Consider the following 21,191-nt stretch of genomic DNA (forward strand, 5'->3'; position numbering starts at 1 on the left):
AGCTAAAGTGGCATGATGATTTGTGAGCAACAGAAACTTCTGATCCATCCTGCATTTAATTATTGTTCATCATCAGGGGCGGAGCTAGACTCTCAGCGCAAAGGGGGTGGAGCATCCTCAAGGGGCCCTTCTGATAGTCAAATTCACAACTGTAAAACAGCTGAAATATTGTCTCCCCTACTTATCAATAAAAAACACAAAGTCTCACTTATTGATCCAAGACAGCCCATAAAAGGCAACAGGTTGCTTGTCAAGTTCAACTGTTTCAGCTGCACCGAGGACAGCACACAGCACTCTACTGCATTGATTAATGAATGGTTCAGCACCAAGGGAAGGGTTCCGGTGGCTGGTGGTGAGGCTCTCAGCAGTGTGACTGCCCCCTGGTGGCTGGCTGCAGTATAGGTAAAAAAATCCGTCTCCCCATTCATTTGAATGGGCGAGCAGTCAAACTTTAAAAAATAAATACACGTCGTACGAATGTTTCTCATACCCGTATGCTGTGGTGATATGTAGTTATTATTTGACTGTTTTGTGTTCAAGGCCTCTTTTTCCTGAAAAGTTTCTTTTTCGTTAGTTATTAGAGTTTAAAAAACGGGGTTTTACTTCCAGGTTTCCTTTGATTCACAGCCGCCGTGGAGTGAAACTTCAAAGGACACACAGCGTCTTGTGACGTTACGCTGTAGGGCGGAGCTTATTACAGTGGCTTCACAGGCTCTGGCTGCACAATGGCGGCGCCCAGAAGGGGGATTTTTTGGCTTCAGAACAGTACAACGGGAAGAGGCGGAGCAGTCTATGTTCAGCACCAACGCCGATGGAGAGCGACAAGCAGGTGCATTGTCCAGCACTGTCTTTATCAGGAATAACATTAACATAAAATAGACACAGCGGTTTAAACGCTATTTCAAAGGCAGTCTACAATACCTCAGGAGATGACACATAAGTGCTGAGATCAGCATTTTCTTTTCCGCATCAGGGTGCTCAGTATTGTGAACAGTTTGGCCATTTCTCGATTCTCAAACTGCCCCACCAAAATACAGAGGATGAAAAAAATAAACCTCTGCTTAGAACAAAGGGCCTGTGCCGCTGCTGTGACCTCACATCACAGCTTATAAAGGGGAAAGATCGAGCGCAACTGTTAGGAGCGAGTGTGACGCAGTAACATGCAAGCATATTTCCAACCCCGATTCTTATGAATATAGGCACTAGGGATGTAAATTTCAAGTATTCTCTGTGATCAATCTTTGGAAATGATAACGATCAATTAATAATTTTTTCAAAATGTAAACATATTCCATGTCAAAAACAATGCCAAATGATCCTTCCCCTGAAGCAAGTTTTCCTTCATGACACAATGTATATAATTGTCAGTATTGAGTAGCTACAGATTGTATTGAGGTGTTCAAAATGTTAAACACGCTGAATATCAACTTGTGGAGCAGGCTCATAATCTTCGCGGACACAGTAATGATAGGAATGTCTCAGACTTCAACATGTGGATTCCTGCAACAAGAGAACTGAACAGAAACATATTTTAGACTTACAGTGTCTAGTTTTCTGTCTACTCGTTCCTATTGAGAAAAATAAGCATGTGACCGGGTCATAATCAGTCTGGCAGCGGAGAAAGAAATCGCTCATGGAGACCTGTCACTCAGCCCAGCCCCCAGCTGAGCTCCTCCGCTGTGCGCAACACATGTAGTCAGCTGATTCACAAGGAAACATGCTTTAATTTAAAACCTAACCCTAATTTTAAATTGTTTTCAAATTTGTGTCTTGTGTATAAGATTTTAAATGGCTTGGCCCCGCCTCCACTGAGTCAGTTTATCAACTTTCGCTCAGTGGACTCCGTTAAATCCACAAGAATCTTTTCGTACAGAAATTGCAATGTGCCCTTTCGCCGTTCTGCCTTTGGGCAGTCAGCTTTTTCTGTGAAAGCCACAATTCAGTGGAACATCTTACCAGAGGATATCAAGAGCTGTGAATCTCTCAATCTCTTCAAAACCAAACTGAAAAGTCTGCTAAAGGACACTCAACACTGCAACCACTGATTTGATACTTTTAACTTGATATACAGTACTGTTTGTTTGTTTGTGTGTGTGTGTGTGTGTGTGTGTGTGTGTGTGTGTGTGTGTGTGTGTGTGTGTGTGTGTGTGTGTGTGCAAGCAAGCGTTTTTACAATGTGATGTTTTAATTGTTGTGACCTGCCAAGGGACTGCAGATGTAAATTAGCTTTAAGCTAACTCTGGTACAATGCATCAGATGGTGACATTTATGTTTAATATTGTACATGGTCCCTTTACAAATAAATCGAATAAATAAATAAAATAAAAATCCTAACCCTAATCACAACCCTTACCCTAATCAAAACCCTAACCTTAATCGCAACCCTAACCCTAATCCTAACCATAACCCTAATCAAACCCTAACCCGAATCACAACCCTAACCCTAATCCCAACGCTATCCCTAACCAAAACCCTAACCCTAATCCCAACCCTAGCCCTAACCAAAACCCTAACCCTAATCACAACCCTAACCAAAACCCTAACCCTAATCACAACCTTAACCCTAATCCCAATCCTAACCAAAACCCTAACCCTTATCACAACCCTAACCCTAATCATAACCCTAACCCTAATCACAACCCTAACCCTAATCATAACCCTAACACTAATCACAACCCTAACCCTCACCAAAACCCTAACCCTTTTCATTACCCTTACCCTAATCATAATCCTTCTGGTGTTTTCTTGTGACACTGAACAACCTATTGCTCCAGCGTTAAGATATTATTCACAAAAAAGCAACAAAAAGCTTATTAAACGAGGAAACTACAAACGGAGTCGATTGGTTGTTCTTGGATCGATGATGTATGGATCTGTTGGTCGAGTCTGCTCCATTCACCTCTCCTGGAGGATTGTTGTCATTTTTTGGTAGCTAGCCGTCAGAGCTAGCTCGCCGCTTGATTTTCTTTCCAACATACTTTGATCCAGCAGGTGGGTCACAGTTTATGTCAGCAACTTTGTTCTACTGCCAAGCTTATAAGCCTTGCAGTGAATGCATTCGTGTACAAAAGTAACAGCTCGTCATTCGATGTGTAAACGTCGTTTTGATGTTACGGAAGCAGAAAGTTGAAAACAAATGTCAGCTAACAGCTAGCTGGTTGATAACAAGTTAGCTAGCGTAACGTTAGCTTGTTACATCTGTTTACTAATCTCTTTTATGAGACCAGCATAACACCAAACAAACCTGCTGGTTATAAATTATTTAGCTTGTTAATGTTCGATATGCAAGCACGAAGGCTGTCGACTATTCTGAGTGTTAACACAGTGACTTGTTTTGAGTTTCACGCATAGCTGCTTAAATGTCAATGTTAATACGATGTTTTTTCTGCCGGGGAAAGCTGCCTTTACTTACTTTATACGGTTATAGTAATGTTTAATTAACACAAAGTGTAGTTCTCGTGAAATTCCTAATATGACACGGTCGAGTAGGCATGTAATTGAGAATATGCCACGCTAACAGGTCTCTGTGTCTGCAGTGACTTTGTGAATGTACGAAACACCCAGAGCTCAGTACAACTCAACATAGAGTTCAGTGTGTTCAATGTCGATCTTATGGATAGACTGTTACTTCAAACATTATGATGCTGTGTTAAATGAACAGCTCTGTCTGACAGCAGGAGACCTGAACACAGCTCCGTGCTCTCCGTGCTTTGTAACACACACCAGAATATCAGTCACAGCTGTCAGGCTCAAATTAGTTCAAGCTAAGGTGGAGCCAAGTTATTTATGGGTGAACAGAAAACATGATTACCTTTTTATGAATTGATACACCCTCTTAGCTGGAGTATGTTCTCTATATTTGTGAAGCTGGAAAACTTCAATAATCCTTTCAAATGATATCACACACTGTTCTATGTTTTAACAGTGTTCTTATGAAGCATGAAGCAGAACTACTAGTCATCCAAACTGATTAAATGTGAGGATTTGCTTTTGTTTTTGCTGTATATATTTGATGCAGAATAGAGTTCACAGATTTGGGATTTCAGAGGCCAGGACTGATGGTGATGGATACTATTAACAGATTACAGATTACATACAATGCTGCTGATGTAGATTTATAGATCAGTTATGGACCGTTTTGATCCATGGATTATGAAAAATATCCCTCTCTGCATGCATAGTGTGTATCTTAGTTTGGGCATGTAGGAATAATTTGTAATGGAAATTCTTATTTATGTTTAATTTGACCAAAAGATGGGCCAGTTTGCAAAATTTTATGTCAAATCTCAATTCAAGTACACCCTGAGAATTCCTTTAAAAAACTCAAGTGACTCCCTGATGCAGAACCATGCTAAGTTTGGTTAATGTTTCAATGTTAGGACCAGCTTGCTCTCTTGAACACACATTTACTGTGCTTTTTAAAGGCAAATTAAGTATATAGTCCAGTATGAATATAGTCTCTGAATAAAAGATAATGTACTACATTAAATTGGCAAGGCAAGTTTATTTATAAAGCACCATTCATACAAAGAGCAATTCAAAGTGCTTTACAGAGTTAAAGACAAAACAAAAACCAGAACAGTAACAATCAACAAAAACATACAGCAAACACTTCAAACATTAACATTTTATGTGCGGCCAGTTATGTTTTACCTACTCTCTCTTTCTCTGTGTGTGTGTGTGTGTGTGTGTGTGTGTGTACTTATGTAACTTAACGTACATAGTGAATAGTGTTGGGTCTTATTATTTATTTGAATTAGGAGGGATTATTCTAAATAATCAGCCCCCTTCCCTGCTCTGAAGTCCATAACTTGCAGTCTTACCGCCCCACACAGAATCACAACTGATCTTGTCTTAACTGAAATGAACCTTTAATTATTCGATTCATCTCAGAACTGCATAAAATTAAAACAAAATTCATTTATATCAAACTATCTTTGTGTAAAGTTAAGGTGTTTAGTTACCTGTTAGTCCGATTACAGTTCAGGTTTGGCCTTCTGTGTGTCAGTGTTGGATTTGACTCCACCTGAATGAATTCATCATGATAAGCAAAGATTAAGTTACAGCTTTCAGACAATGTATTCATTATTTGTCAGATTTGAAATGTAGGATTTGAGAAAAGGGTGTTCCAGATTTTCTGATATTTATCTGACCTTTATGTGAAAACAGTTAGTGGCATGTCTGTTGGCCAGTTTCCCCAAACTCATTCTGTGCAATTCATGGTTTTTATCCACCCCTGGATTATTTCATATTCAGGGAGAGATCCCAAAGTTTTTAAAGATGTCACTTATGAGTCTTAAATAATACAATTCATGTACCTGTGATCTGTGTGTTTGTGGTACCCAGGATGTTAGTATGGAGTGTGTCCCAGTTCTGCCGGACAGCCTGGTGTTGGAGATCTTCCTGCGTCTGCCCCACGATGCTGTGCTGAGAGCTGGTCTGACCTGCAGACAGTGGCTCGCTGTCTCCAGAGATGAGTTCCTTTGGAGGGAGCTGTTCTACAGCTACTACCGCATTCCACGCTCTGTGCCCAGACATCCAGGTAAGTCATTCTAACTATTAAAAAATAAGTCTGTTTCACTCAGTATTCATTAAACACACACTAATGAAGGTTTGTTTAATAACCTGTAATGTAACTCTGTGCAGCGGCGGTGTCGTGGTACAGGGAGTTCAGGCGTCTGTTCGACTGTATCCCCTGTGTGGAGGTTCAGACGCTGAGAGAGCACAGTGACCAAGTCCTTCACCTGGCTTTCTCTCACAGGGGTCACCGGTTCTCCTCCTGCTCTAAGGACTGCACTGTGAAAGTAGGTTGAAAACATTGTTGATTTTACTTTTATGATAGATCATATTAACTTACTTTCATTCCAGCCTGTCGAGTGATTGTGTTCAGTATTTAGTGACACTCTTTAGGAGTTGTGTCCACTAAAGCTTACCTCAATTTTAGAGCACTTCTCACCGGTGCTAGTTTACGAAAGCTGTTCTGCAGCATTTCTGCTGTCCTGTGGTTCTTAAGTCTGTTTTGAAATGTTCTGTATGCTTCTTATTTGCTTTCATCTAAAATCATCTTAAAAAAAATAATAAAATCAATTGATTGAAATTGTGTCATAGCATGAGCAGCAGCTGTAGACCTAGAAATTGTACCACGAAAATACACGTGTAGTTAGTTTCTCTTCCGTACAGACTTCCACCATGTTATTGACAAAGTTGATGTCTGAAGTCCCGCCCCTTTTTGATTCTGATTGCTCTGTCATCAAGAAGTGACAGTGATTTCTAAAAGACCATCGGTATAAGGACCAGGGCTGTCAACGAATATTCTATATTCGAATATATATTCGAATATTAAAAAAATGGAGATTAAATTGTGAAAATTAATATTCGACTGTGAAAAAAAGCACATCGGCGGCTGCTTTGCGAATGGGCGCACTGCATGACAGGTCAGGGACAGGTCACAGGAGTCACACATCAAGTCAACGAGTCAACGTAGTGAATAAAAAGAGATCGGGCCTCTTCACACGTAGACTGTCTTATGTTTTTGGCAAATAACCTGTCAGGCCTAAGACCCTACATTGACAGTGGACTAAAAGAGCCAGACAATCAGCGACACTGGGATAAAATGCAGTTTTTCCTCTTTTTTTTTATACAAGCGCCAAGAATGTAGGTGGACTATTTTTTCGTTTTTAACTTTAACTTCAATTAATGTTAATAATATTTGCTTCAATCACTTAATGAAGCCTGCCTATATTAGGGACAAGAGTCGGGACCTTTAATTGCTCGCACAAGTCTTGTTCAGCACTCACTCAGCGCATTGCGCACAGAGAGAGGGGGGGCGAGCGAGCGAGAGGTCTACGGTCTTAAAAGTGTTATGGTATTGGCCATTAGGTCATTTACTTGTTTTGTAATGTGTAGGCATGTTTTAGCCATGTTAAATCTAAAATAAAAATACCTATACAAGTAGTTATGTCTCCTTGTATTAGTTTGTCCACCTGTTATTGACATAATGCGCAAATATAGATATTCGAATGGTTCGAACCTATGGATTTTTTTTGAGCAAATATTCAAACGTCATTTTGGAGCAATTTTGACAGCCCTAATAAGGACTGAATAGTTCTATAAAGTTATTTTCAATGTATGAGCTTGCTGTAGAGAGGTAGGTGTCAGACTTTCCAGCACACTGAACAAAAAGCTTTTTTTTTTTACATTATTCACAGCAAAGAGTCACAATGAGTGATGCATTTGGATGTTAAAAGAAAACAGGATCAGGTGTTTTGTTAGAGAACATGACTCAAATGTGTTCAGGAGAAGACGTTTAAAGGGAGAAGATGGATCACTTTGTCCACAGAGGGGCGCTAAAGTCAACACAAACTGAAAGTTCTTCACAGGAGCTTTAAAATGTCAGCTTCTTAAGAATCAGAGCTGCTGCTTTTCTTTGTCATTGATAAAACTAATGACGCCAAAGGTTGTTTGCTTATATACAAATGAGCAACATGCAGCCGTCATTATTTATTCCAATCTGCAACAAGAATAAGTTGGTGCGTTGTCATGCTGTCACTGATCCTTCCCTGCCTTCTTTTGTGCAGCTATGGGACACAGAACGGCAAGATGGCAACATCGTTATGGTGCACAGCTCCAGCATGCGTCAGTTCAACTGGGGCTACACTCAGTTCTCCCAGTTCAACGCTGATGACACCCTGCTGCTCGTGTCCGGGGTCTACCTGGGCCCACACCACTCCTCGTCCGGGGAGATCGCCGTCATCAGCTTGGGTAGGAAACAAACATCCCACACGATGCCTGTCATCAGTTCCTGTTGATGTTTACTGATGATGAGCTATGTTAAGGTTTCACACTTTCATGTTTTGTGGGAGGTTTCATTAGTAGGTGTGGTATCGCATGCTGTCACAGTATAAACATAGAGGTGATGGTACGTGTTGGAAAAACAGTGTATTCCAATGTGAATTTACAGCGCCATAAACTACAACCACAAACAAAGCTGTATCTTTAAATGAGCACCTCTTTCAGATGTTTTCAAACTACAGCAAAACTTTAAACTTCACTTATTAAGAGTGGATTTATCGCAGGAATCTCAAGCTAGCTGACCCCTCTAAATGTGCAACTCAGTGTAAGGTGCATGACTCATAAAAACTTTGTGAAACCAGCCTGATGAAATAAAAGAAAGGATTGTTACACCTCTGTTTACAAGTAACTTTAAATGTGTGAAGTTATGTAAATAAACACTAAAAGCTCTTTTCTGTTTCCTAACATCACAGAAAACTACACGCTGTTATCACGTGTGAGGAACAAGCCGTACGATGTTTTCGGCTGCTGGCTGAACGAGACCCACCTGATCTCTGGGAACCTGCATTGGATCGGGAACATGACGTCGTGCTCTGTGCTCTGGCTCAACAAAGCCTTCCAGGTGAGACTTACCGAAGAAGCTAAATCCGGTTCTGTCATGTCAGTCAAGATCTGTCTGAGTCTGAGTCAGCAAGTTTGTAATGAACACAGAAGAACAACACATTGAATTGATTTCAGCCCTTTTTTTCCTGAGATAATTCTAAAGAAATCAGGTCCTTTCCTAAACACTCAGCTAATCCAGATTAACATGTTAGCACCCAGGTGTGAATTAAGGTGTTATATTTAGATATAGAAAATAAAACTGATCTCTCATTGTGTCTTTTTCTCCTTTCTGAACAGGATGTTGAATCAGAGAACGTCAACGTCGTAAAGCGCCTTTTCAAGATCCAGAACATCAACGCCAGTACCATCCGCACGGTGATGGTGGCCCACTGCCGCCGCCACGACACCCCAGACCTGCTGCTGGACTACGAGGCTCAGTCTCAGGCTCGGCGGCAGAAGGGGCAGCAGCAGCAGCAGCACCAGCCTCTCCTCTTCGACCTTGGGACCTCCGGCAGCGAGGAGGAAGACGAGGAAGAAGAGGACGAGGAGCGTCAAAGGGAAGCAAAGTGTCATGGCCTTTGCACCGGCCGCCTTCCTCAGCCCACTTACTCTGGCCTGGAGCATGTTATACAGGTGAGCAAGGTGTGAGACTCAAAGATGGGATCAATATTTAAAGAGGTGTTTTTCGTCACTCTGTCTTTTCTTCTTTCTTTCGTGTCAGAGTCGTAAAAAGGTCGGAACACAAGAGCTGCAGATTGAGACGCACGTGGCTAAGATGATGGGCAGATCGTTCACAGCGCCTGCCTCTGACTTGATCGAGCCGTCTGAGCCTGGAGAGGGAGAGGACAAAACTTACTTACTCTTCACCACTGGCAGCCTTACTTACTCTCCTCACCAGATAGGTAAGATTTCCTCTCATGCTGCTACAAATAAAACGACAGCGCACAGAGCGACGCCTCCTCTCATGTGTGAACTGTTCGTGTTTCAGGTATTAAGCGGATTAAGCCCGATCAGATGACCACGTCCGGTCCTGTTCTCGGGGAGGAGCGGAGTTCAGATGAGTTTTTTGATTCCTTAGATCACGTCATCGACATCCATGGACACATTATTGGAATGGGCCTTTCTCCAGACCACCGGTGAGGAAATGACAGTATCATTACAATTACATTAAATGAAACTACATCCAGATTCAGTCTGCTGAAACGAAGGCTGTGCACACTCTGCAACATTTTTTTAATAGGTGTATTTAGAGGAGAAATTATCTCAATCCAGGTGCATTTTTAGTATAATTTGAGAACTAATATCTGCTTGTGCTAACAGGTTCAAGTAACAGCATTATAATTGCACCTAGATGCTGAGTGTAAATGTAGAAAAGGTAGTAGGCGTTGCATTGTGCACACACCTGTACACACATTCTCTGACATTATATACAGACCATGGGTATTTAAGCCCCTTGGGTATATAAACCCCTTCGTAAACTGTATCCTGCTACAACACCATGTTAAAAAAATGTTTGTGTACCTCTTGGTCAGACACCGTTTATCACAGTTTTGATCCATGCTATTAAAATTAAGAAAAATGTGTAGTTTATCAGTTACACAGTGATTTGTCTGGGTTTGCTGTATTTAAACATTACACTCTGTGACACTGTATTTCATGACTGCTTGACAGTCTCTGCTGCAATAACCATTACCTTAAAACTGGCATCATAACTCTACTTAAGTTGTTGAATAACTCGGCCGCCTTTTGAGCCGCTCTGTTCTGGACCATCACTGTGGCTCTCCTTCTTTAATCCCCCCGGCACTGTGTGTTGTGAGGGGAACAGTTACAGAGAAGTGGCTCCATCCTCCGTCATAAACAGATCTCTGCATTCAGAAGTCAAGACTCTCAATATAAGATGATTCCACGTTTTAAGAAGTACCTTACTCGGATCGCTACCATACATGACAAACCTGATCCAACATCCTTTTGGACAAACTGAAACACCGATAGTGACCGATAGTGGGTAGCATGAATTCTAAATGTAGTTTAATGGGAGTGAAGCCTTCTCAGAAGAGTGGAGGTAATAGCAGCACAATGCCCCCGATCTTGGACAGTGTTGCCATCTTTCACATAGAGATGTGACATTTGTCCACATACTTTTGGCCACATGGTTCAGCATCACACCAAATTTTCAACGTAAAGTCATAACATGAAACGTCAGCATGTATCTGTGTCTTTGTTTGACTCTAAACTGTCCCCTCTTCTCTCATGGATTAGGTACCTTTACGTGAACAGTCGGGCGTGGCCTGCCGGGTGTGTGATCTCAGACCCCATGTCGCCCCCACCCATCGCAGAGGAGATCGATCTGCACGTGATCGACCTGAAGAGTCTGAGGGAGGAGAGGAGGAGTCTACGCGCCCACCGAGCCTTCACGCCCAACGATGAGTGCTTCTTTATCTTCCTTGATGTCAGCAGAGACTTTGTGGCCAGGTGGGTGAGAAATAAATGCAGTGTCACACACGTGGATCTTACCGTGACTTTGTGTGTTTTGCCATTAAAAAGTCATGTACGAAGAGAATATGTACAATTACGTATTAGTAAGAAGTGATGGAAAGGGTAGAAAATGTGTCTCTAATTTTAATCTCCCCACTAGAATAACGTCTTTGTATATGTTACGGCAAATTTTGTTCACTGACGCATCACAAAGCTGTTATTTTTATCAGATCAGATTCGGGTTTAGTTTGAAATCAGACTTGTGGCTGTACGCCATCTTTCTGTTTCCTTCACTGTGTGTCTGTTAAAGTCAAAATCTCCCCTTAAATGTTCTTGAAAATAAGTGTTTGTTTTTTAAACGGTGCGGAAAAATGTGAATTAAAAAAAAAACCCACCAGAAACTTTTATCAAAAGCACAGACTGAAGAGTTCCCCACTGAAACCTGAATTTTAAAGAGAATTTAAACACAAAAGTAGCTTGAACGTTGGTGAAACTCACTCACTACAGATTAGTGTATTTGTCCTGTGGGTGGTATTGATTACATAGTGATAACGTATGAGAGGTTTTGGGGATTTCCAAAGCTGAGTAATGACAAAAGAATGTGTTCCAGGCCGTTAATTACCTTTAATTAATACTTATTTTTTGACAGAGGAGTTAATAATTAACTGAGTTGGAATTTAGAGAATCTGTAACCTTCATTCAATCAGTGATAGGTAGTGTTAGTTTTATAGTTCTTGTTCTTTGTTTATTAATCTACACACACAGAAACAGGACTCTGGAGTCATACATGAAAAACGTACATTTCCTTTTTATTTGATCAACCCTGATGTTTATCAGAAAGCCCTTCAAAGATGGTCATCTCTATTCAGAGGGCATAATTCTTGAGACTTTTGGTTAGATCTCCAAATTGTTATATGTACAAAATTGTGAAAAAATCATTCACTAGCTTGACAAATTTCAAGTTTTTTATGTTGGCTTTATTTAATTAGTTTCTGAGATCTTAACATGCGTCATGCTGCATGCTGTGGAACCCACAGTGTAAAGGCTGATTGATACTTTTGCGTCACCCCTATGCAGCAGGGGCGGACGTGGACATGAGCACCACATACTTGTGCTTTGATGTGTCTGTGACGCGCAGCAAATCTCCGCCAAAACGCTTGAGGGCAGGATGGTCTCTCTGATAGCCGGTTGCCTGTTTCCAGCCCCACAACGATCTCTCTTTACTTTTCCACAGCAATTCAGAGCGTATTATGTTAATCTACAGCTGATACATGTTGCTGTTTATCATACAGACATGATTACATGAAGAATAGAGAGGAGGAGATGAAATACACGGTGATGAGCGGTGATCCCGGAAGTGCTGTAAATGCGGGAAATACAATGGTGCCGAGCGGACCAATCACAGGGCTTGCGGTCCGTGTCGATTCTATGCGTAGTGAGTAGGCCTCTGCATAGGTACGGGAGCTACACGGACCTCTGGCGTAGGCTACGCTGTCGATTCAGCGCAGAAGCATATATCAGCCTTAATGTTTACAACATGATGGTGGACAAACGTAGAAACAGGGACCGACAGGATGATGACAGTTTTTACTTTTACATCAATGCTCTGCACTAAGTGATAGATTTCTTTTCTGTTCTCCTCTTGAAAATGATTTTGTGCGTTTGGATGTTGTTCATCCGGCTGCATGTCACTCTTCGGTTTTGCGCCAGTCACATTTCTAAATGTCATTAACCCCACCTGCTCTCTCACAACTAATTTTCCTGAGTATTTGTGCATTCTCACGTGAACTCACCCCAGTTTTCACACAGATATTTTCCTCAATCACTGTCAGGAAAGAATGTGGGACAAAAATGAGTCTGTTTGCGTTCACACGTGCAGCCCAAGGACATTTCAGGAATGTTTAGGAGTTTAGAGCATGTGTGAATGGAGCTTCATTTTTTTATTACTATTAATGGAGAAAACAATCAGATAAATAATCCATTCAGGTAATCAGACTTTGTTGATGGTATGAATGTAGACTTAGACTTTAGACTTTATTGTCCCTTTGGGGAAATTTATTTCCACAGCCCCTCCTGTGTTCCAGAGACATAGACATCACAAAAAGAACACAAACTACACTGCAAGAAAACACCAACATCAACATTCAAACAAACAAAGTCTGCACTCTGCACTTTTTTTTAGTGTATGAATTTACTGAATGCTTTGTCGGTTATTTCCCTGTGAATGTTCCACTGACTCCTCCCTTCTGCTTGTAGTGGAGCAGAGGACAAGCACGGCTACATCTGGGACCGACACTACAACATCTGCCTGGCACGTCTGGCGCACGACGACGTGGTGAACTCGGTGGCGTTCAGCCCCGCCGACCAGGAGCTGCTGCTGTCCGCCAGCGACGACTCAACCATCAAGGTGTGGCGCTCACCACACATGGTCCGCCTCGCTCATACCTCCTCTCGACCGCCGAGGCCCCGCAGCGTCCTGACGTCCTGGCTGAGCCGAAGCAAGAACTCAACGCCTGCCAGCAGTGTGAATGGAAAACCATGAGTCAGGGTTTGGAAAAAAACACAAACATGTGCAGCGGGAGGGAGAGGGAGGGGAAAGTCTGATCTTTTCCTCTGTGGTGTGAATATAATATACCTACACTCCATGTATATGTACAGTGTGGGAAGAGTTGGTGGTTTTGCTTGAGCTCACAGTGTTTTTGACACACAGAAGTGCTCGTTTACTTCAGCTGAAGGAGACGGTTTGTGATGTGACTCAGGGTTAGACACAAGAGAGCGCCAGAGCACCAGCACAAGGACAGGAAGTAGCACAGACTCTGAGTGCTGTGGACAGGAGTGATGTGAGTTTTTATCACAGATAGAGATAGAGTAGACACCTAAACGCACAAGACAGACATCCAAACATGTTCCCCCAAGAGACTTGTGTTGCCTGTTTTTATCTTTCTGGATGGGTCAGACACAGGAACCATGGACCTGAGGTGTAATTGTGTGTAAATGTTCTGCAGAGATGAACCCTTATGTCCTGCTCATCAGAGGCAAAATGCTGTACGTGAGAAAAAAAATCTGAAATGTTGTGTCTTATTTATGGATGTATCCAATTGATGTCTTGAGTCACAAACCCTGTTTCCAGAGAATCAAAAAAAAAAAAAAAGGGAAGCCGGCATAGAGCTGCCTGCTTTAGCTTCATCCCAACACATTGTTTTTGTGCCCCTGGAATGACAGACCGCTTTTCTATTCAACGTAGAATTATTCAGTCATTTGATCTACAAGAGTTTCTAAAAAGTTTGTGTAGCTAATTGTTATTTGGACCTATATAACGTAGACGTTTATTTTATCACCTTCATTAAATCGTCACGCAAAGCCGCATCCTTTAATTTTTGACATATCAGGATTGGATTTTTACCTCCTGGACCTTTTTTTTTTTAATATAGCATTTTTTGTCTTTCCCCATCATTACAGAAGTTTGTTTAAAATCCATGTATGGAGTGTAAGGTGCATGGATGTATTGAACATGCACAGAGCCCCTGTGAAACGGTTCTGTCAGATCTCTTTGGGTGTTTTTAGAGCAAAAAAAAGAAGAGTCACCACTACACTTTCCTTGAAATGTTCCCTATTGTGTTCTTTTCTTTAACATGACACATTTTTTTTGAACATGTTGAATCATATATTTATATATATATATGATGTTCATATATTTATGGACTTTATATGCCCTTAAGGCTACATTGTGCATGATTGTGTGCTTGTGACGAAGTAAAAAAGGCCCCCTCAGATGCTGTTCAAAGGACACATTAACATTAATTGATTTAAAGGTACAGTGTGTAATCTTCAGCAGCATTCAGCAGAACAGACTTGGTAGAAACAGTAAACGATATTCATAAGTAAGTTAAAATGAGTGTCAAAGCCTCAATTTAAATATCTTTCTAATTGTTAACTAAGAATGAGTCTTTTATATCCACATAGGAGCAAATCTCCTTCCTCAGAGGCCGCCATGTTTCTACCGTAGAACAGAACGGACAAACTAGTAACATGTGCTTTTTTGTATTTAGTGAGTGGCCACACAAAGCGCACTGGTTGGAAGACAAGAAAAAGAGATTTGTTGTGTGTATTGGGGGAAGGTTTTGATGGTGGAAACTTGACTTATGGATCATGCATCACAGGAGCTTCTTGTCCTCGAAGGCCACCGTCGCTCCAACGACGGGAGGGGTGAGAGCATGGGAGCGTTTCTATTTCTACACACTGTACCTCTAAGTGGATATTCTATGGGGGTAAAAAAAAATGTTGCTGTCACAGTTTGGAGCAGAATTGACTCAGGGTAAGAACAATAAACAAAAAGAAGAATTCACAGACATTTCCAGCCTTACAATAACACCACATTTGATGACTTCGACATGGTATGCACATTTTAAACAACCTAAAAAGATCAAAGGATTTCTTGAAGTTTGTCGCGTAAAATACCCAAAATTAATTTAAATCTTCATCATTACAAAATCCTAAATACTGTGAAGTAGTCTGATGATTAGATCAATTGAAAAAGTGGAGACCCTCCTCTTAATTGCCAAATTGGAATCTTTTTTTTTCCCCCACCTTTTAAAGAATAAATATTTGTGTGAGCGAGGGTTACCCCTTCTATTCCCATCATGCACGTAGTCTCTGTTCTTTCCAGTCTTATAGCTCGGTGTCTCCAATAAGAACAAAAACAAAACAAAAAGTGACACGTCTGATGTTTTGTTTACAGTCACAAAGAGGGTCAGGTACTTTACCCGGTAGGTGTTTGTGACGGTTGATAAAACCCTAAAACACTAACATATTTATAAATGATTTGGTTGTATTTGCATGTCCATTTGTAAGGAAACTGTGTGGATTAGTCCCTTCTTCTTCGGCTGTCCCTTGCCACCTATTGAGCAATATCTTCCATGTTTTTTCCAGATGTGTGTGATAGGTCATAAACTCTCTCCTTGCTTTTCTTTTACAACTTTCTTATACGTTATTTTGACTGTAGCTGCATCTTTTTAATCATGTTTCATGTCAACCTCTGTTGTTTTTTTTGGTACACCCCTGAAATAAAAAGCATGCCATGAAAGCCCAGGTTGTTATTGCAAATGAGAATTGGTTCTCAATTAACTCACCTGGTTAAATAAAGGTTAAATAAAAAATAAAAGGCCAGAAGTCTACTTAAGTGTCCTGTTCATGTCCTTTGACTCTGTGGTTATGTAGAAGTTTTATTCAGAGAGCTGAAACTAACACATTGTCTTTTTTTTTTTAAACACAGTGACACACGTATAAACCTCACCGTACAACACTCACGAATATTTAGAGAGATGATTGTTTACCGTGTAAGCTATCCTAATGTAGTGCGTTAATAAGAACTTACACATGAGCACAAACATACAATTATTGTTTCTCAGCCCCAGATGTTTGGCTGTTAATGTTGAGTCTTTTTCAAATCTACAAACCAGCAGATAATGTTGAAAATCTATTATTTTTTAAAAAAATATCAGAAAGGTAAGGCAAGGCAAGGCAGCTTTATTTGTATATCACATTTCATACACAAGGGCAACTCAATGTGCTTTACATTAAAACATTAAAAGCATTGGAAACATTCAGACAAGCACAAAAGAGGAAGATTAAAATGACAAATATAATAAAACATAGAAAAGAAAAGGAAAATTACAAATATATTGAAAAATAAAATTGCATTTAAAGTGAGTTAAAATAAGCCAAGATATGAAGGCAGTGGCAGTAAAAAAGTCTTAGTCTTTGATTTAAAAGAGGTGCGAGTTGGGAACCATGAAACATATACAATAATAATAATAATAATACAAATAATAATGTTTAAGTTTATGTAGCACTTATCACAACAAAGCATGAGGGGGAGACACAGAGCTAGCAAGACAATTTAAGAGGAACAGCTGAATAACAGAGTTAAAGAGAAAAAACTAAAAGCAATTTAAACAATACAACATTTAAAATCAGTAAAACAAATTAAAACAATGAGTGAATAAAAGAAAAACATTCATAAAAGTAAATTAAAAATAAATATAGCATCATGGATAAAACAATATTACAATAAAAACTTCCGTTATATAAATATGTTTTTATGTTTAGATACTGATGCAGCTTGCCTGACATCCTCAGGCAGGTCGTTCCACAGTCGTGGAGCCTGAACAGCAAATGCTCGGTCACCTTTAGATTTTAAGTTCATATATATATTTATTTTAAAAGATCTCTTTATCCTCAGCTCATTACGTTTCATCATCACTGTGCGATCAGAATATCATCAGTTCTCAGAAAAGAGATGGAACTTTTGCCAATATAGAAATTCCATTTCAACAATGATGTCAGACTGCGTGTGTGTGTTTGTGCATGTGTGCGTGTGTGCGTGTGTGACAGTTACACACAATTCCTCTTGGTTTCCCTTCAGGGTATAAATGATGGCTTGTTTTCTTATAAACTAACCACCAAAGCCGCAATTCTCGTTCTCACTGCTGAGAATAGGAATGAAACCTCGTAGTTCGCACCTTAGTAGCCAAGAGATATTGCTGTGTGAAAATAGCTGCACAATGCCCACCTGGGTCACTTCACTGATATCAGTGAAGTGACCCAGGTGGGCATTGTGCAGCTATCAGAAAAATGCCCCCCAAAATGACCATTCAAACAATTCAAACATATTAAATTTGTTATCATTATCTACCTCTTGCCCCATGGTCACATCTTCAGAAAATTCGGGATTCACTTCCACTGCTACGCTGATGACACCCAGCTCTATCTGTCCTCCAAATCAAACTCAGTCCTTCCACCTTCTTCCCTCACAGACTGTTTGCATGAAGTAAAATCCTGGTTCTCCCTTCATTTTAATCTCAAACTCAACAGCAATAAAGCAGAGATTCTTCTCATTGGTTCCAAATCCACTCTAGCCAAAACTAACAGCTTCCCTCTAACTGTCGACAACTCCACAGTCCCTCTCTCCCCCAAAGTCAAGAGTCTGGGTGTCATCCTGGACGGTACACTCTCCTTCAAACCCCATATCAATCATGTCACCCTCCTCTTTGGTCTTCCCCACAAACTTCTCCATAGACTTCAACTGGTCACAAATTCAGCTTCCCGGATCATAACTAGAACCCCTTCCACTGAACACATCACCCCTGTCCTACAACAACTCCATTGGCTGCCTGTCAAATACTGCATAGACTTTAAGATCCTTCTGCTCACTTTCAATGCTCTCCATCACCTCCATACCTCTCTGATCTCCTTCAAACAAACACACCTACCCGCACTCTCCGATCCTCTTCTTCTATGCTCCTAGCTGTACCCCATGCTCGCCTAACCACCATGGGATCTCATGCAGCCTTACCACAAACCATCCGTAACTCAGACTCTCTTCCAAATTTCCAATCCTGCCTCAAAACCAACCTTTTTAGAACAGCATATTCTCTGTAAACTCCCCACATGTATCTTTTTTTATTGCATTTCACCCTTGCATTCATTGTGTTCTTCATATTGTATATTGTTTGTTTTATAAAGTGCTTTTTTTTGTGTTTTTATTATTGTTACATTTGTACAAACAATGAAAATAATGTAATATTTACTGAATCTATACAGGTTACCTTAATTAACACAAGACTTTTAAACATTTGAAGCTTTTAAACTCATATAGTAGTTTTAGATTGAAGAAACAGGTTAACCTCCATCTGGAATGCTAGAAACGGAAAATTCTGTTCTCTCTGAGTTGAAGCTTAAAAACTTGGGAAGGATTTAAAATGTTAATGAGGCACTGATGTCTATCATGACTCTGTCTATCATGAGATAAAGAATCTCTTTTACAAGAGTGTCCTGGCCAAGATCAGCTGCAGCACGTTCCAACAAAGTTACAAACAACACACAATTTTAAAACATGACAACATATCATGGATCTCATAACAGAAAGTCATCAGTCAAAGCATCTACAACAGAGTTCCCAAAGTGTGGGTCAGGACCCACTGGGGGGTGGTGAGACACCAATTACGGGAGCCGCGAGATTTCTTCAAGATATTTTATTTATTTAAGTACAGTAAATGTGCTTGTTTTACCAATTATTTTTAAAATATAGACAAAAATATTAGTTACATTTGAAATAAACCCCTCCAAATAAGTACATTTCATTAGTTTTCTGCCTTTTGTTGCCAGAAGACTCCTAAAGTTGGGTTAGGGTTAGCTAACAGAGGAAACAGCCACATGTGCATGTAGGTAAACTCATTTTGAAGTATGAAGTAAATGAAGTATGATGCAACATTTAACCACTACAAGGGACAGTGGGAGTCAAAAGTCTTTGGCACCTATATTTGGGGGGTCGAGGGCTGAAAAGTTTGGGAACCCCTGATCTACAAGCAGAGGCATCTTCCTCCAATGCCTTCAATCTGCTTTTAAAAACATTTAAAGAGACAAGCTCCCTCAAACCCAGGCTCTCCTGCTGCAGGTTCCAGGCTGCAGGAGAACCTGAAACTCTTTTTTTTCCATTTCAAGACGCTCTCTGGAGACCTAAAGCAAAAAAAGTTTCGTCTTTTGTTTTAATGTCTTTTTGTGAATTTTGTGGATGATAATCTGAGGGTTGTCGTTTTGACCTGCCACTGAAGAAGAAGTAAGGGGACCACCAAAGTTTGTCGTATTCATTCTTTGGTCAGAACATGATATTTGATTTTATTTCAGTGGTGAACCAACCTACAGATAAATCATCTTTTAACTACAACTTTGGTTTGTCATCACACACCTGTGATGACATTAACATTTAAAATCATTGATTTTTGGCTTGAACATGAAGTAAACGTATTATCCCCAGGTGTCCACAATGTCTCCGTGTGAAAGCAGTTCAACCAACAGCAACAGAACTTGTATTTGAGTTTTTTGTGTTATTTTGTGCCTCTGAAATCATGTTTTATTTACGTAAAGATAGGACTTGTTGGAGATAGAAGTTCAAACATTTGTGCAACAGAGTCTCCAGTTACTGTTAATTCCTTAAAACACTTTGTTTTTTGCGTTTTTAATAATCTACGAGCCAAAATACTTCTGAGTCTCTATGCACTTTATGAAAGTTCAAGCAAAGTGCTTTAAAGGTTTTTTTTTTTTTGTGTTTCAGAGTGTGGTTGTGGTTTGCAGATGAGCACCTCGCTGCAGGTGGGTGAACTGTTAAGATGTGCTGGAAAATGCTTAATAGAAATGTCACACAGTGGCCCACAAGGGGAAAGTCTTAGTCTTTATCTGGATCACTTTGAAGACACCTTCAGATGAATATCAGCAGTGAACTTCTAGTCTGGGGATGTTCACGACGGAAGGCGTTTTCTGCCGTTAATCCTGTCCTGATGACCTCATCTCTGTCTGATATAGCAACAACATTTATTTGTTTCTTTATATGTTTACAGTAAAGCTCACCTGTTTTTACTTCAAACAGTCGAAGTGTAGGTTCTGCAGCGAGCTCTCTTAACGTTAGAGGTGCTTCTGTGTTTTTACTTCAAAAGTATTCTTTCTCCAGCAGGCATGGAACTGCTTTTTAATCATTGATACAATTATTTTGTTATCAAATCGATGAATTGTTCAAAAAATGTCAGCTAAACAATTCAGTTCAGTCGAGGCACATGTGTCTAACACAAGTCTGGTTCTGCTTGAGGTTTCTGCCTGTTAAAAAGAAGTTTGTCCTTGTCTCTGTAACTTGCTAAATACTTCAAAGTGCTGGTGGATTAAAATGAGATCAGACTGAGTGCTGTCTGTAAGATGGGACTGGATCTTATCCTGTCTTGATGTTGGTTCTTTGTTAATAATGTAACAGAGTACGATTTAGACCTGCTCTGTTTGTGAAGCGTTGTTGGATAACATTTGTTGGGATTTGGTGCTATATAAATAAAGATTGATTGATTGATTTATTGATTGGTTTCATATAATTAAAATTTTCAGTTTACTTCCACAAAGGAAAAAAAGGGAGAAAGGAACCCTCACATCTACAAAGCGAAAACGTTTTATATTTGACAAAGCAAGTCACCTCTACATTTTTGTTTTGATCAACAGAGCAGCTGACTACTGTTTTCAGCTCTCTTCTAAGGACAACATGAGACCGACATCTAAAAGGCTCTGTGTTGGTGTTGAGTTGTGACCGTAGACTGTGTAAATAATGAACGTAGTATCCGTGACGTCACCCATCTGTTTCTGAAGCATCAGCGGGAGCCATATTGAAAATGTTGAACTCAACATAACTGCTGTAGACCTTGGCTGTTTCCGAAACGGCCTGCTACATACTACTTACTAATGTAGTAGGCAGTAGGTATTGCCTACTACATACTGCGTTTGAATTTAGT

At 40.3% G+C, this 21,191-nt stretch overlaps 1 protein-coding gene across 2 annotated transcripts; it reads left to right on the forward strand.

The window, feature by feature from the left end:
- The first annotated feature begins 732 nt into the window (after positions 1 to 732).
- fbxw5 (F-box and WD repeat domain containing 5) lies at positions 733 to 16,043 on the forward strand. 2 transcript variants are annotated; one of them, XM_034709395.1, is made up of 10 exons: positions 733 to 829; positions 5,347 to 5,542; positions 5,647 to 5,804; positions 7,578 to 7,761; positions 8,265 to 8,413; positions 8,692 to 9,027; positions 9,116 to 9,296; positions 9,383 to 9,530; positions 10,654 to 10,866; positions 13,126 to 16,043. In XM_034709395.1, the coding sequence occupies exons 1-10, from the start codon at positions 812 to 814 to the stop codon at positions 13,409 to 13,411; spliced, it is 1,869 nt and encodes a 622-aa protein (XP_034565286.1). In that variant the 5' UTR covers positions 733 to 811; the 3' UTR covers positions 13,412 to 16,043. The 2 variants fall into 2 exon arrangements, with proteins under 2 accessions (XP_034565286.1, XP_034565287.1); XM_034709396.1 differs by lacking the exon at positions 733 to 829 and adding an exon at positions 2,863 to 2,991.
- The last annotated feature ends 5,148 nt before the right edge of the window (positions 16,044 to 21,191 follow it).

The sequence above is a fragment of the Notolabrus celidotus genome, chromosome 19 (assembly GCF_009762535.1).
Source record: "Notolabrus celidotus isolate fNotCel1 chromosome 19, fNotCel1.pri, whole genome shotgun sequence".
Lineage (NCBI taxonomy): Eukaryota > Metazoa > Chordata > Actinopteri > Labriformes > Labridae > Notolabrus > Notolabrus celidotus.